The sequence below is a fragment of the Syzygium oleosum genome, unplaced genomic scaffold (genome assembly GCF_021117445.2).
Source record: "Syzygium oleosum isolate NSW1041296 unplaced genomic scaffold, Sole_v2.1 Sole_v2.29, whole genome shotgun sequence".
Taxonomy (NCBI): Eukaryota; Viridiplantae; Streptophyta; class Magnoliopsida; order Myrtales; family Myrtaceae; genus Syzygium; species Syzygium oleosum.
In genome coordinates, this window is record NW_026607513.1 from 2,105,615 (window position 1) to 2,119,350 (window position 13,736).

Below are 13,736 nucleotides of genomic sequence, written 5' to 3' on the forward strand. Positions count from 1 at the left end.
TTAGGTTTTCAACCACAACCACTCATTATAATGATCTCTCATACGGGTACAATATATATATTACTTAAAATGGGCATAAAGCTCAAGCCTATCCGAATTCCTTTGATCCCACAACAAACGGATCAGCTTAAACACAAACTTAAAAAACCGATGCTGTTTCGGGGGCGCGAGCGGAACCCCCGCCCGCTGTCTGGGCAGCGGGACCCCCGACATTCCGTGCGCAAGGGTCACTTGTCGTCGGTTCATACTTCGATTTCCTTAAGCTCATATGAGCGTGCTCGGTATGAGAAACAAGGCTCCCCGAAGTATTTACCAACTCCAACACAAATAAGCATGAAAATTCGGATATTTCAAGTCTAAAGATACGTGGGACTTTGAGCTCATTTGAAATCATTCCTTATCATAGCAGCACGGGTGAGGGAGTCTAAATTTCTCAATCACCGTCGGACCATTTATCTTGCCGATTCTCCATTGAACCAAATGCCTCCGGCCCAATCCCAGCTCCGTCGCCTCCGGCCCCGCCCCATCCACGCCCCTCAAGCCCCGTCCCCTCCTCACTGACCAATCTCCTCCCTCCACGTCGCCACCACCCCCCGTCAATCTCCATAGTCCTCACCATCCCGCCAGATCACCGCCGTCCACCTCGCCGTGTCCTACCTGGCCTGCCTCCTACTCACCGACCCCCCACCTCATCAACTCCTCCCTCCACGTCTCCGACTCCCGTCCTGAGGGAAGCTCAGTCCATCGACATCAAGATCAGCCGGGGCGTCAAGGACCACATTTGCACGGCCGACATCCCGCACCCTGGCGGCGAGGAAGGTGAGGGAGTTGCGGAGCATTGTGTTGGGGAAGACGAATTTGGATGAGTTCGGGATGATGGGGAGTATACCCCTGAAGGGTCTGCTTACCACTGCCAGGTTTGGACTCCGGGATTTTTCCTCTGGCCTTTTGAATTTGTTTCGCTCGTTCTGTTTTTCAATGCAATTCGTCTTTAGTTTGTTGTTTGGTGTTGCCATATGCTTTAGGATCGTTTACTCTTTTGGATGAAACTCAAGCTAGTTTGAATCGATTTCTCTTTCTCGGAAGCTGATAATGAATCCGAGGGCATCAAGGATCAGCTTTGAATTTTTCTATGTTACGCGTTATAGAGTAACTCGACATGCTAATGTTGTTTATCTGTAGCCTTTTATCCTGGAAGTAGGTAAAAGCCCGACATTAACTTCTGTATATGGATGAATCTTATCTACTTTTGAGACAATTCACCAACTCAAAGCTCAAAAACTTAGAAATCTGCTTCATTGCCCAGACATACACGGTGTGCATGTCGGATAGGAAAATCCAGGAGTTTTAAACGGTGAAATTAACGAGGAATTTCTTCTTTCCGGTGACATACTCGAAACCCGAGTTTTCATTTCTATCTTTTGATAAGAAAGTTGAGTCTCCTTGCTTGATTCTTATCCAGGGGAGCTTTACATCCGGAGCTTGTGGCGCTTGAGAGCTAGCTTAATCTTCACCCTAGACTCTATTGGGATAAACCCAATTCAAACGAATATCAACAACTGTAGCCGAATAAAGGAATGATGCCGGGCAACTTAAGTTTCTTTGTTTTCTTCATGACAATAGGTGGATAAAACCCGGACCCTTGAAATACTTACTAACCTCGTGGTCTAGAAAAGATGAGCCAAAACTTGGGTTGATGGTTGTACCGAGTGGCGTGGAGATCAAACCTTAGTCGTCCACCTTGTCCATTTAATTTTTCCTTTCCTTATCCCGGACCAACCTAACAGGGTTAGGCACTTGGGAACTTAGGATGCTTGCTATCCCATTTTTTGTTATTTAGGCTGTTGGCACTTTTGGATTAGTCAGAACCGATGATACATTTTTCATCTCTCATTTTTGCCTTTCACTTTTGATACGGTTCTCGTACATGTTGGTATCTTGATATCCTATGTTTGTGCTGTCCTCTATTCTTTGGTATCTTCAGTGTAACCATTTAAAAGACCGTGTTTTAAGCTTGTTTTTGAATGGTTTTGCATTTTCGCACAATCTAGGATTTGAAGCATTTTGGATTTGGTAGTGCCAGATCGTAACCTTTTGTTTTGCTACTTCCATCTGGTAACTGTTGTTGGTTCACTCAGGTGATACATCTCTCAATTGTTAGGTGACTGCAAACCTTTGGGATGCATCTCGAGTTCCAGGAGGATCCTCAGGAGGCTCGGCTGCTGCTGTTTCTGCTAGCCAGTGTACGTTGGCACTTGGAAGCGATGCTGGAGGGAGTGTTTTGGCATTGTTGGGTTGAAATCAACCTATGGACGTGTCTCGAGATATGGTCTCATGGCATATGCGTCATCACTGGATGACATTGGGTGCTTTGGTTCATTAATCGCTGATACCGCAATTCTGCTCAATGCAATTTCCGGTCACGATAGACGTGATGCCGCCAGCAGCAAGCGAGCAAGCTCTTTCTAAAATCTCTTGACATGCGCATTTTTTTCCAAACCAATTCATTAACTTATAATTTACAGCGTCTGCAAGATGAGCCTCGTTTGGGCAATTGATAAATCAAAAGTTGATTTTAATTGTTCCTCACGGAAATATTTATTCAGAAACTCCTCGAATTTATGTGTCCGTTCGGCGTCCCTATATATTTGGCTTATTTCAGTCACTTGTTGAAGATTTCACAATTTCTTATTCAGGAGGTCCCGGATTGTATATCTCACTTTACTGCTGCAAATAAATTGGAAGACCAACCTCTGGAAGGAATGCAGGTTGGTCTTACATGTGAGACTCTAGGCAGTGGTGTAGATTTGAGAGTAGTAGCTGTGATTAATGTTGCTGCGTCGAATACAGAAGAGTTAGGATGCATTGTCGAAGAGGTCCTCCTGTTAATTTGTTAATTTGTTATAGTGAAAAGTGATGCTTCTTTCTTACGTCTCTTTCAAAATAATATACATTTTTATGAATTCTGCTTTCGACTTCTCTTTGCAGGTGTCATTGCCATCGTTATTTTCCCTTGGGTTACCAGCCTATTATTTTCTGGCATCATCTGAATCATTATCTCACCTTTCACATTATGATGGTGTAAGGTAAATAAAACATCTGGCATGTTCCTTGCTGATTCTAGCCTGACAATTTGACAGTTGTGGTCATTCGTTATTTAATTATTTTGATTCAGTTGATATTGCAGATATTTGCAAATTGTTGTTCATAGAAATTGTTATTATAAAAGATAGAGTCTGAGATCGAGAGCGAGACGGAGATAGATCTCTGTGTTAATTGTCGGCTTTGTTTAGTTCTTACATATTATTCTGCAATGGTAGTCAGGTATGGGAGCCAAGCAGTTGCTGATGAGTTCAGTTCTCTATATGGTGTTTCTTGAGCCGAGGGTTTTGGCCTTGAGGTACATCTGATGTGAAGTTGCATCAAGAATTGTTCAATGTTCTTCGTAATTGTTAAAGAATTGTTCAATATTTATTCAGAAACTCCTTGAATTTATGTGTCCGTTGAAGATTTATTTGGCTTCTTCCAGTCACTTGTTGAAGATTTCACAATTTCTTATTCAGGAGGTCCGGATTTTATATCTCACTTTACTGCTGCAAATACATTGGAAGACCAACCTCTGGAAGGAATGCAAGTTGGTCTCACATGTGAGACTCTAGGCAGTGGTGTAGATTTGGGAGTAGTAGCTATGATTAATGCTGCTGCGTCAAATACGGAAGAGTTAGGATGCATTGTCGAAGAGGTCCTCTTGTTAATTTGTTCATTTGTTATAGTGAAATGTGATGCTTCTTTCTTACGTCTCTTTCAAAATAAGATACATTTTTATGAATTCTGCTTTCGACTTCTCTTTGCAGGTGTCATTGCCATCGTTATTTTCTCTTGGGTTACCAGCCTATTATTTTCTGGCATCATCTGAATCATTACCTAACCTGTCACGTTATGATGGTGTAAGGTATATAAAACATCTGGAATGTTCCTTGCTGATTCTAGCCTGACAATTTAACAGTTGTGGTCATTCGTTATTTAATTATTTTGATTCAGTTGATATTGCAAATATTTGCAAATTGTTGTTCATAGAAATAGTTATTATACAAGATAGAGACTGAGATCGAGAGTGAGACGTAGATAGATCTCTGTGTTAATTGTTGGCTTTATTAGGAGCCAAGCAGTTGCTGATGAGTTCAGTTCTCTATATGGTGTTTCTTGAGCCGATGTTTTTCGCCCTGAGGTACATCTGATGTGAAGTTGCATCAAGAATTCTTCAATGTTCTTATTAATTTCAGTCTGTTGTAGCTTTGCTTGTGAAAGTGGTTGACTCGCAAATTGCCATTGTTCTTGCCCCTGGCGTCTCTCTGAAATCTGCTTTCATGTTAACAGGTCAAGAGGAGAATCTTGATGGGAACATATGCTCTATCTGCTGGCTACTATAATGCTTACTACAAGCGTGCTCAGCAGGTACTAGGATTTTATTGTAGATTGGTATCCTCCCTTTTTCTTTCTTTCATTATTCAACTTGAAGAGTGTGAATTTTGTGGGCTGAAGATAGCATTTTCCTTTATTGCCTCCATATCACTGTTATATTTGACTTGCTTGTATGCATATCGGCAAAAAACAAGAAAGGGGAAGAAAGGAAGATAGCATGCAACCTGTAAAATGGAGATTACATGTGTTTTTGCGTTTAAAGTAATTAAGGAGTTCTAGATTTGCTTAAGGTTTATCCATTAGAAATCTCATTTGGTTTTTTTTTTTTTAATATTTCAGGTTAGGACAATCATTCAGGAAAGCTTCAAGGCTGCATTGGATGAAAATGACATTCTTATTTCTCCTGCAGCCCCTTCAGCTGCTTACAAAATTGATATGCGGCTATTTCCTTTTGTGCCTGTTCCGCCTTGATTAGTCCGATTACTCATCTTACATTCAACTGCGCATTCCAATTGTAGGCGAAAAGAAGAACAATCCTTTGGCTATGTATGCTGGAGACATAATGACAGTAAGTATTCATGCCCTGCCCTTCTCTTTTCCTTGTCCTGTCCAAGCTTTGTATGATATGAGCTGAACAGACTTCATTCATTTGATACAGCTGTCTATGGTCTATGATAAGAGAAATACCTGCTTTCCTTGATCCAATACACTAAATTTTACACATATCACATAGGACTTTGCTAGAGTCCACAGAATGCATAGAATTGAGACCTGCACGATTTCGGCGTTATTGGCCTAGGCCTAGTATTGTAACTAAGCTACTTGTCTTTCATTACTATCTTGTATAGATGGGATACGCTATGACTGGAACATGTGAATGTTAACTTGGCTGGTCTACCTATTTTAGTATCACCATCTGGATTTGTTGATGGAGGACCCTCCGGCCTTCCTGTTGGTGTCCAGATAATCGGTGCAACATTTGATGAGGTTTTTGCTTCTCTCTTATCCGGTTAAGTTTTTACCTGATACTAAAGTTACTTGTCTGTCTTATCAAGTGCACAGTTCCTCCTTACGTTTCCTTATAGAGACCAGTCGTGCATTATTTTATTACCTGCGTTTTTCTTAAGACAAAGAATGGTTTGATTTGTATGCAGGAAAAATTCCTCAAGCTCGGGCATGTCTTGAGCAGACCCTTCAGGGTCATAGATGTACCCCTCCAATTATCGAGGATGAAGATGTGTGCTAGGTTTTCTAATTTACATGGGTGACATCACAAAGCTAGTGGATTGATTATGAAGGTTGTGTGTATGGGAAGATGAAGTTTAAAGGCATTGAGACAACTTTGCTAGAAGGCTGAGGGTGAATTCGATCTATCTTTGCCTTGCTGCCTTCATACTACCAAGTGGGACTGCAGAGTTGGAGTTTGCACTTGAGCCGTGTACCCAGTTTTCGCGCACTTACATTTGAAGAACTCATAGTTAAGATGGGTCAGTGGTGAATGGAAGTACAATCTTCGATAGAGACATTGGCCATCCCTACCATTATATTAGCCGACCGCGCGGATCAACACCAAATTAGGAACTTGTACAATTGTAGTGATTCTTTTCGATTATAAATGTTTTTCTTTTTCCGTGTGCTCTAAGCTTCTTGTGATTCTTTTTCCTGCTTAGGATTTGGAAGTATCCATAAAAGCATGTACTAACCTCTTTCCTTTGTGGTATGTTTTCTTGGAAAGTCGTGGAGCACATTGAGGAAACTTCCAATTGTCTTCTTTACTTGTGTGTGAGTGAAGCACTTGGGCCAAGCTGTCCGGAAAGCCAATTTTTTTTTGGTGTACAGCTTGTACAAAAGCAAGCATCAAGTTATTTTAGCTCCACATATGGAATGTCCAATCGAGCGAGAATACGGAAGAAATACCGTTTCTTTATCTTCTTTTTTAGTTGAGGAGGGATGTGATATTTAGCTGAAAACGAAAATTGATGAGCTGATTTGGAGGGAAAACTTTGAGGTGCTGCTCGTTAATGTAAAGGAAAATAAGCTGGTTAATGACTCTTCAAATCCGCCCACTGGTGTGGGTGCACAGGAAGGTGATTGTGAAGCACTCGAAAGATATTCGATTTCGAGACCATCTAATTCTAGATATCTTTAAAAGGAAGTTATAACCTAATCTCATGTCGATTGGCTCAAGATTCGGGTCAATGCGAATCGGAGTGAGAAGATGTCTTCCATCCATCCATGATGAGGATCAGTGTATGCCTACTATAGGCTTGGACTGTGATCTTCGACTGACTCTGAGTTCTGAAGCTGGAGGGAGAGATGATTTTGAGGCATTGGCCAGTGCATTCTCGTGCTTTGCATGTCAGAAGTGCCATGGCCGCCAACAACAAGCAACGCAACCCGAGGATGGACTCCGTGAAGGTGACCATCGAATATGATCAGCGTGTACAACCTGCCCTTAAGTGAGAATCCATCTTATTGATATTTCTATATGCAGATATGCAAGGGCGTTGCTGTTGCTAAAATTTTGAATGCTACTCTTAATTTACCATTATTAAAGCAGGATCAGATGTGGAAAGATCAATCGTAAGATGTTTGGACTCTGCATTCATATCATCTCTCCTTTCTCCTTCACCTTTTCTTCTTAATTAACTAAACTGCAATACTTTTGCTGCACAACAAGGTTTGGTTCAGGCTTTTCTGATACCTAGGACAGGGAGGTCATCATTTAGGGGAAGTCATTGAATTAGTTTATGCACAATCTCTTACCAACCCTTGGAATTGTATTTACACGAGAGCTTTCCTCTAGTCGTCAAGTTAGTCTAAGTTAACTGTATGTTAGACATCTCGATGGCTTCGCTCCAGGCTTCTGCTCTACTAGGAAAAAGTTTTTCCAGACAAAACTTCAGATAGTTAAATCAGTGGACATGGCTCGACTTCCCCAACATAGAATTATTTATGTATCTTCTTAGTCATGCATCGTTGACCAGTTACGTCAGTATCCAGTTGCATATTCCTCGATAGGACGCCAACTTGAGAAGAAATTCGGATGACAACGAAGAAGATGGAGTCATGGACTCTTTGACAAAGGAGGTTTACTCAGCCGTAATATGCACCTTATAGCCGACAGGCAAGAATTATGGCAAGGCATGCTTCGAATAGTGAAATGCTTGGAGTGCTTGCATATAATCTGAACGCGAGTAAACATAGTGTGTTTACAAGCTTTCTGTCTAATATCAGACCAAACAACTAATCACCAAGTGCCCCAGTGGGAGCAAAGAGATCTATATCCAACTGTTCAAGCTTTCTGTCTAGTATCAACACAACCCACTAATCTCCTCCCTTTAACAGCTGTCTTAATCATCAACAAAATTGAATCGGAATCATCTGAAAAACTATGTACCTAACAAACCACAGGACAACTTCAAGAGCAATTGAGGCAGAGACCTTCCCTGCGCTTTTTTGGGAAGAAACGACCAAGATTGGACGTTTTTTTAGCATTCGGGGAGCCGATGTTCGCCGGCATCTCGCCTCCCATCTCCAAATTGGGCTTCAGGCAGCCGGGCTGACAGTGTTCAGGAGCGACGATTTGTCACTGATTGGCTCGGATCTCCACTCCAATTTCCATGGCGCCATTCATGAGTCCCGCATCTTTGAGCCGATTTTATTTGAGAACTTTGCATCGTCCTCTTGATGTCTGGAGGAGCTCGCATGGATGGTGGAGCTGATGGAGACGAAGGGACGGCCGCTCCTACCCTTATTTCATAAGGTTAAAGCTTCGCAGATTCAAAGCATTTCCCATCCCTTTGAGGAGGCCATGCTCCAGCACAAGATTCAGCAGGACGAAAGCACCTTTGCGCGTTGGGGCAAAGCATTGAGGGTCGTTGGGACCCTCAAAGGATGGGATTCGGATTATGTAGCCCTTGGAAATGAAGGGGAGCTTATCAAGGTGGTTGTCATTAGCCGATCTTGCGCAATTGCTTCAGAACCTCTTTGACAACCACCTTGATAAGCTCCCCTTCATTCCCAAGGGCTACATAATCCGAATCTCATCCTTTAAAGGTCCCAACAACCCTCAATGCTTTGCCCTAGCACTCAAAGGTGCTTTCGTCCTGCTGAATCTTGTGCTGGAGCATGGCCTCCTCAAAGGATGGGAAATGCTTTGAACCTGCGAAGCTTTAACCTTATGAAATAAGGGTAGGAGCGGCCGTCCCTTCGTCTCCATCAGCTCCATCATCCATGCGAGCTCCTCCAGACACCAAGAGGACGATGCAAAGTTCTCAGATAAATCCGGCACAAAGATGCGGGACTCATGAATGGCACCATGGAAATTGGGAGTGGAGATCCGAGCCAATCAGTGACAAATCGTCGCTCCTGAACACTGTCAGCCCGGCTGCCTGAAGCCCAATTTGGAGATGGGAGGCGAGATGCCGGCGAACATCGGTTCCCGAAATGCTAAAAAAACGTCCAATCTTGGTCGTTTCTTCCCAAAAAAGCGCAGATACCCTGCAATTGCAAGACAACGAGGAGAAGATGTTGTTCAACAGTGAAAATTTAACTTTCCACATGCTAATGCTAGCAGGCCAAACGACGACGTACCCGATTTTAGTTTTTCAGGGAGCCCCTCCACCCATCTTCTGCGATGGTCACACTGCACTTTCTCCAGCAACATCTTTGCCATACCAGCTTCGTAGCCCTCTTTGATGAAATTCCTTTTAAATGAGCAGAAAAGAATTTTCCTTTGACCTGGCTTGAGGCCATCGACCATGGAAGGAATTGATCTTTGAAGATCAGCCATTGAAAACAATATCAGCTCCTTATTAACAAAGTCGCTGTACTTAATGAGCTTCTCCTTCTGATCAAGATAAGTGCCAGGCTGCGGGAAACATATCCATAATTCCATTAAGTCACATCTAAAAATGCAATAAGTACTTCTTGTGCTTATGATTCAGACAGCACTTCCAACCTCGAACTGACGAAGCCAAGTCTTCCTTGCTTCGATCTTCTTCTTGCTAAAAGCAAGCTCAATTGCATCTCCGTCTTGGTCATCAACCCAGACAAAATCCTTCTTGTGCATTTCAAGATTTTGGAAGTATTGCTTCCCCTCTTTTGAGGTGCTTGTTCCCAACCCCTGCAGAAATCATTCAACTACTGATGTTACCCAGTACAAATACTTTGGCAATAACTGAGTTATACTTCAACAGTGTAGACAAACCTTATAGTACTTGATTGACCACCCACTTCCATTGCCCCTCAAACTTTCCTTCCAAGACTCATATTCTGGCATTGTATAGAAACTTAATTCTCTTCCATTTTTATGAGCAGCCTGTAGTTACAATTAGAGAAGGCTTTAAGCTTTTTTCCCATCTACTAAGAACGGTTTAAATGATTGATTTAATTTAATCATCCCTACCTTGACAATGGGAGTGATAAATTCCACTAGGAAAGATGGAACTTTGAGCAAGGATGGCCAGAATGAATGAATGAAGTTAATTAAGAGGCCTTTAATGTGGGAACCATCATGATCCTGCAAATGCACATCCAGAATGCAATATATACACAGTGACTATACCATGACAAGCATTGGCAGTAGTAGCACAAGCTTGACAAAAAAATTATACAGAACAAAATTTATAGAATAGTGAAACCTGGTCTGTCATTATCATCAAATGACCATATCTTAACGATTTGACACTGTCATAATCCTTATTTTGCTGCAACCCAAGAATCTGCTTGATGAATTGTATCTCTTTGTTTTCCATTATTTGACTATGGCTGGCTTCCCTCACGTTGAGCAATTTACCTCTCAAAGGAAACACACCATAACGATCTCGACCGACAACAGAAAGCCCAGCCATCTGCATAAAATTCAGTTTGGTTAGCCAACTCTTTGAGAAATGTTCAGCCGCAAATTTAAGAAGCTTTCCAAGAAACACATCCAAAAGGTACCAGCACTTACTGCAAGGGCCTTTGCTGAATCTCCTTCTGTCAAAATCAGGGTGCACTTATCAGAGTTTCTACCTCCAGCGTCATTAGCATCCTCGAGCTTGGGAATCCCACGGAGGTTCTCTCTCTTCGACCCATCAGTTTTCTTTAGGTCTTTGCTCTGCTTGAAATTTGCCCATGAGAGGAGAGACTCAACAATTCCAGACTTTGCCACTGCATTATAGCAAGCATAAACAAGAGTCGCCTAAAAATTAATCGATCAACTTCATTAAATTCACTAAAGAGGGTCCAACCTTTTTGTAGGAACTTGTCAGATAGTTCACACTTGGACCCGAAGCTGCTCTGACGAAGTGTCAAAGTTTCCTTGGTTTGAGAGTCAAATGCAGGATTGTCAATGAGGGCATTGACAAAAACCCATAAATGACTCTTAACGTTATGGGCTTTGAGGTTGGCATTCTTGTTCTTCTTGTTCACAACACTCATAACATGGTTGGCAATCTGATTGGTCACATAATCAACATGCGTCCCTCCCTTAACTGTAGCTATCTCATTCACAAAGCTGACCTGTTGTAGAATTCACAATGTCAAATTCGTTCAGTAGTACTAGCTCTATATTTGCCTGTTACGAAGATAAATATTTCAAAGTACCTGTTGAAACTGTCCTTCGCTTAGGCTTACACAGATTTCCCACCGCTCATTCACAGTCTCCTCAATCCTGATCCAGTCAAGTAAATTTAGCATTCAGAATACCAATTCAAACTACAAAATGATTAATATCAAACGAAAAGAAAAGGAGAGAACCTTGGGAGGGAGCATTCTGGTCTATTTTTAGAGGCAGATTTCAGACACAGGCCGACATATTCAGCAAATGTTTTGACAGGAACCCTTCTCCCATTCAGCTCGACCTTCACGGTTTTTCCGAGACACCCAGCCATGTCAACGACGAGCTTTTTCATCAGAGCAACCACATCATCTTCAAGGTGGGACATAATAAACTTTGCCAAGTCTGGTTTGAATGAGACCTTGGTCCAGTTTTCGCCCGCCTTGCAAGGCTTAATATCAGGTGCACCTTTTACTCCCATGTTCTTTGAGAAAACCTTTGAATCATTGGAGCAGATCATTACAGGAGTCCAACCAAATTGATTCCACTAACCCAATAAAAATGGCGAGAACATTCCACCGAAAACCGAAATGAGCGCGCTTACTATCCTAAAACAAAGTAGCAACAACCTTAAGCAGAAACTACTGCATGACGTCCTCAAAAAACAAGACAGCACCATCCTGACCAAACAAGGGCAGCTTAAACAGAGACAGCAACCTTCCCATCAGAGCAATGTACATAACTAACATCAAGAAATAAACCTGAAGGAATCCCACATCATGAAATCTAGAGGAAATGGGAACACAGGCGCATCCAAGACCCGAATAAACAGAAGCTTAACTAGTCTAGATAACGCAGGTTCTTCTACTTCATAGTACTTCATATCGTTTTTACCTGCTTGTACTTCAGGCCATTCTTGCCGTCCGCCGTCTCAATGACAAACTCCGTCGAGAATATATTCGTGAGCTTAGCGCCATACCCATTTCTCCCTCCCGTCGTCTTCTTCACCGTGTCGTCGTAGTTGCTGCTGGTCAGCAAGTGCCCGAAGATCAACTCCGGCACGTAGACCTTCTCCTCCCGGTGCATCTCCACGGGCACGCCATCCCCGTTGTTGTAGACGCTGACGAGGTTCCTCTCCGGGTCGATGGTCACCTTCAGGGAGTCCATCCTGGGGTCGCGCTGCTTGTTGTCGGCGGCGTTGACGAGGATCTCGTCGAAGATCTCGTAGAGGCCGGGGACGTAGGTGACGGGTCGGTGCACCATCTCGTCGCCCTCGTACACCCAGAGCGCCTGGGTGTGCTTCTCGACGGAGCCGATGTAGGTGTCGGGGCGGAGGAGGATGTGCTCCAGCTGGGACTTCTTCTGGTAGGTCTCCTCGATGGTCTTACCCTTCCGCCCCCCCGCCGCCGCCGCCGCCGCCGGTGTTGGCGATGTTGCTGGTCTGCAGAGGGAACGTCTGCACCATGGGTGCGGCGATTGAGAGGGTCTCGAACCGGGGCAGGAAGAAATGATGGTTTTACCGTTTGAGAGAGAGAGAGAGACAGAGATTGAGTTTTTTTTTATTTTATTTTTTTTTTGGTCAAGGACAGAGATTGAGTTTGAATTTCGAATTGAGGCGCCTTTTTGCTTTTCGGTTCTAGTAGTTTCGCTTACTCTACGAGCCTTAAACTTTGGCCAAATATGTAATGGGATCTCTAAATTTTTTAAAATTTGTTTAATATGATTCTTGAACTTTAGCTCAATATGCAATGCTATCCATGAACTTTCGATTTATTCAATATGGTCCATGGATTTTTGGTGCATATTCAATTTAGTCTCCGAACTGTATGAAAATGTTTAATGTTGTCACTGAACTTGAATTAATGGAAGGACGACACTAAACACATTTTCACACAGTCCAGGGACTAAATTGAATATGTACCAAAAGTTCATGAACCACATTGAATAAATTAAAAGTTCAAGGACGACGTTGCACATTAGACTAAAGTTCAGGGACTATATTGAACGAATTTAAAGTTTAAGGATTATATTGCGCATTTTGACAAATTCGGGAACTATTTATGTCATTATTCTTTTTTTTTATCGTATTTTTTTTCTCTTTTTCTTTTCTTCTTTCACTTTTTTCTAAATCTTGCTATTCATATAATCAGATTTTATTTCTTAATTCACTCACAATTCTTTTCATAGCTTTTTTTTCTTAAAAAATTCGGAGGAGTATTTTAAATTTCCACACGAGATGGAAAAACGAGCATGATATTGATTAAAAGAACACTCGGGTGCTTCTATTTCGCTTGTTGCTATTTCAGCTAATCGCTCGATCAAGCGGGACTCAATAGTATGGAACTTGGGTGTGGGATTTAAGGACATCATGAACATTCAGTATTCGGCACGCCGAACAATTCTTATTCTTTAACGTTTGGTAATAATATTCATCCTATTTATCAGATATGCACATTACGAGAAAGAACAACCAAAATCGAAAGTATACAGTTGGCTGTTTGATGTAATTCTTTTTGGGCGACGCTAATTTCACCCCCTTAAACGGCTTAAGCAACACCCCCTTAAATTGAATCGTCTGAAATGCCTATAAAAGATAGGAAAATGATTACCTTTTTTTTTTTTTTTTGCTAAATCAGGAAAATGATTACCTTAACCGTCCCGTTACTTTACAAAATTGACGGTGCATTGTCAGCCACTAATCTTAAAGTTGGAAACTGGGGCACTGGCTGGTTCGAATTTATAAATTTTTGTGAATTTGACTGAGTGGGAT

General features: G+C 42.2%; 1 protein-coding gene and 1 pseudogene across 1 annotated transcript; one reads left to right on the plus strand and one right to left on the minus strand.

Annotated features, from left to right (window-relative positions):
- The first annotated feature begins 493 nt into the window (after positions 1 to 493).
- Positions 494 to 4,984, plus strand: LOC115677928 (glutamyl-tRNA(Gln) amidotransferase subunit A, chloroplastic/mitochondrial-like; annotated as a pseudogene).
- A 3,937-nt stretch (positions 4,985 to 8,921) lies between these two features.
- On the minus strand, positions 8,922 to 12,446 carry LOC115677902 (DNA topoisomerase 2-like). Its single transcript, XM_030601150.2, is given in 11 exon segments — positions 8,922 to 9,295; positions 9,386 to 9,550; positions 9,635 to 9,745; positions 9,833 to 9,946; positions 10,068 to 10,277; positions 10,379 to 10,578; positions 10,659 to 10,929; positions 11,014 to 11,080; positions 11,167 to 11,462; positions 11,861 to 12,386; positions 12,388 to 12,446. Coding segments are annotated over 11 exon segments (2,340 nt in total). The 5' UTR covers positions 12,432 to 12,446; the 3' UTR covers positions 8,922 to 8,959.
- Between the last annotated feature and the right edge of the window lie 1,290 nt (positions 12,447 to 13,736).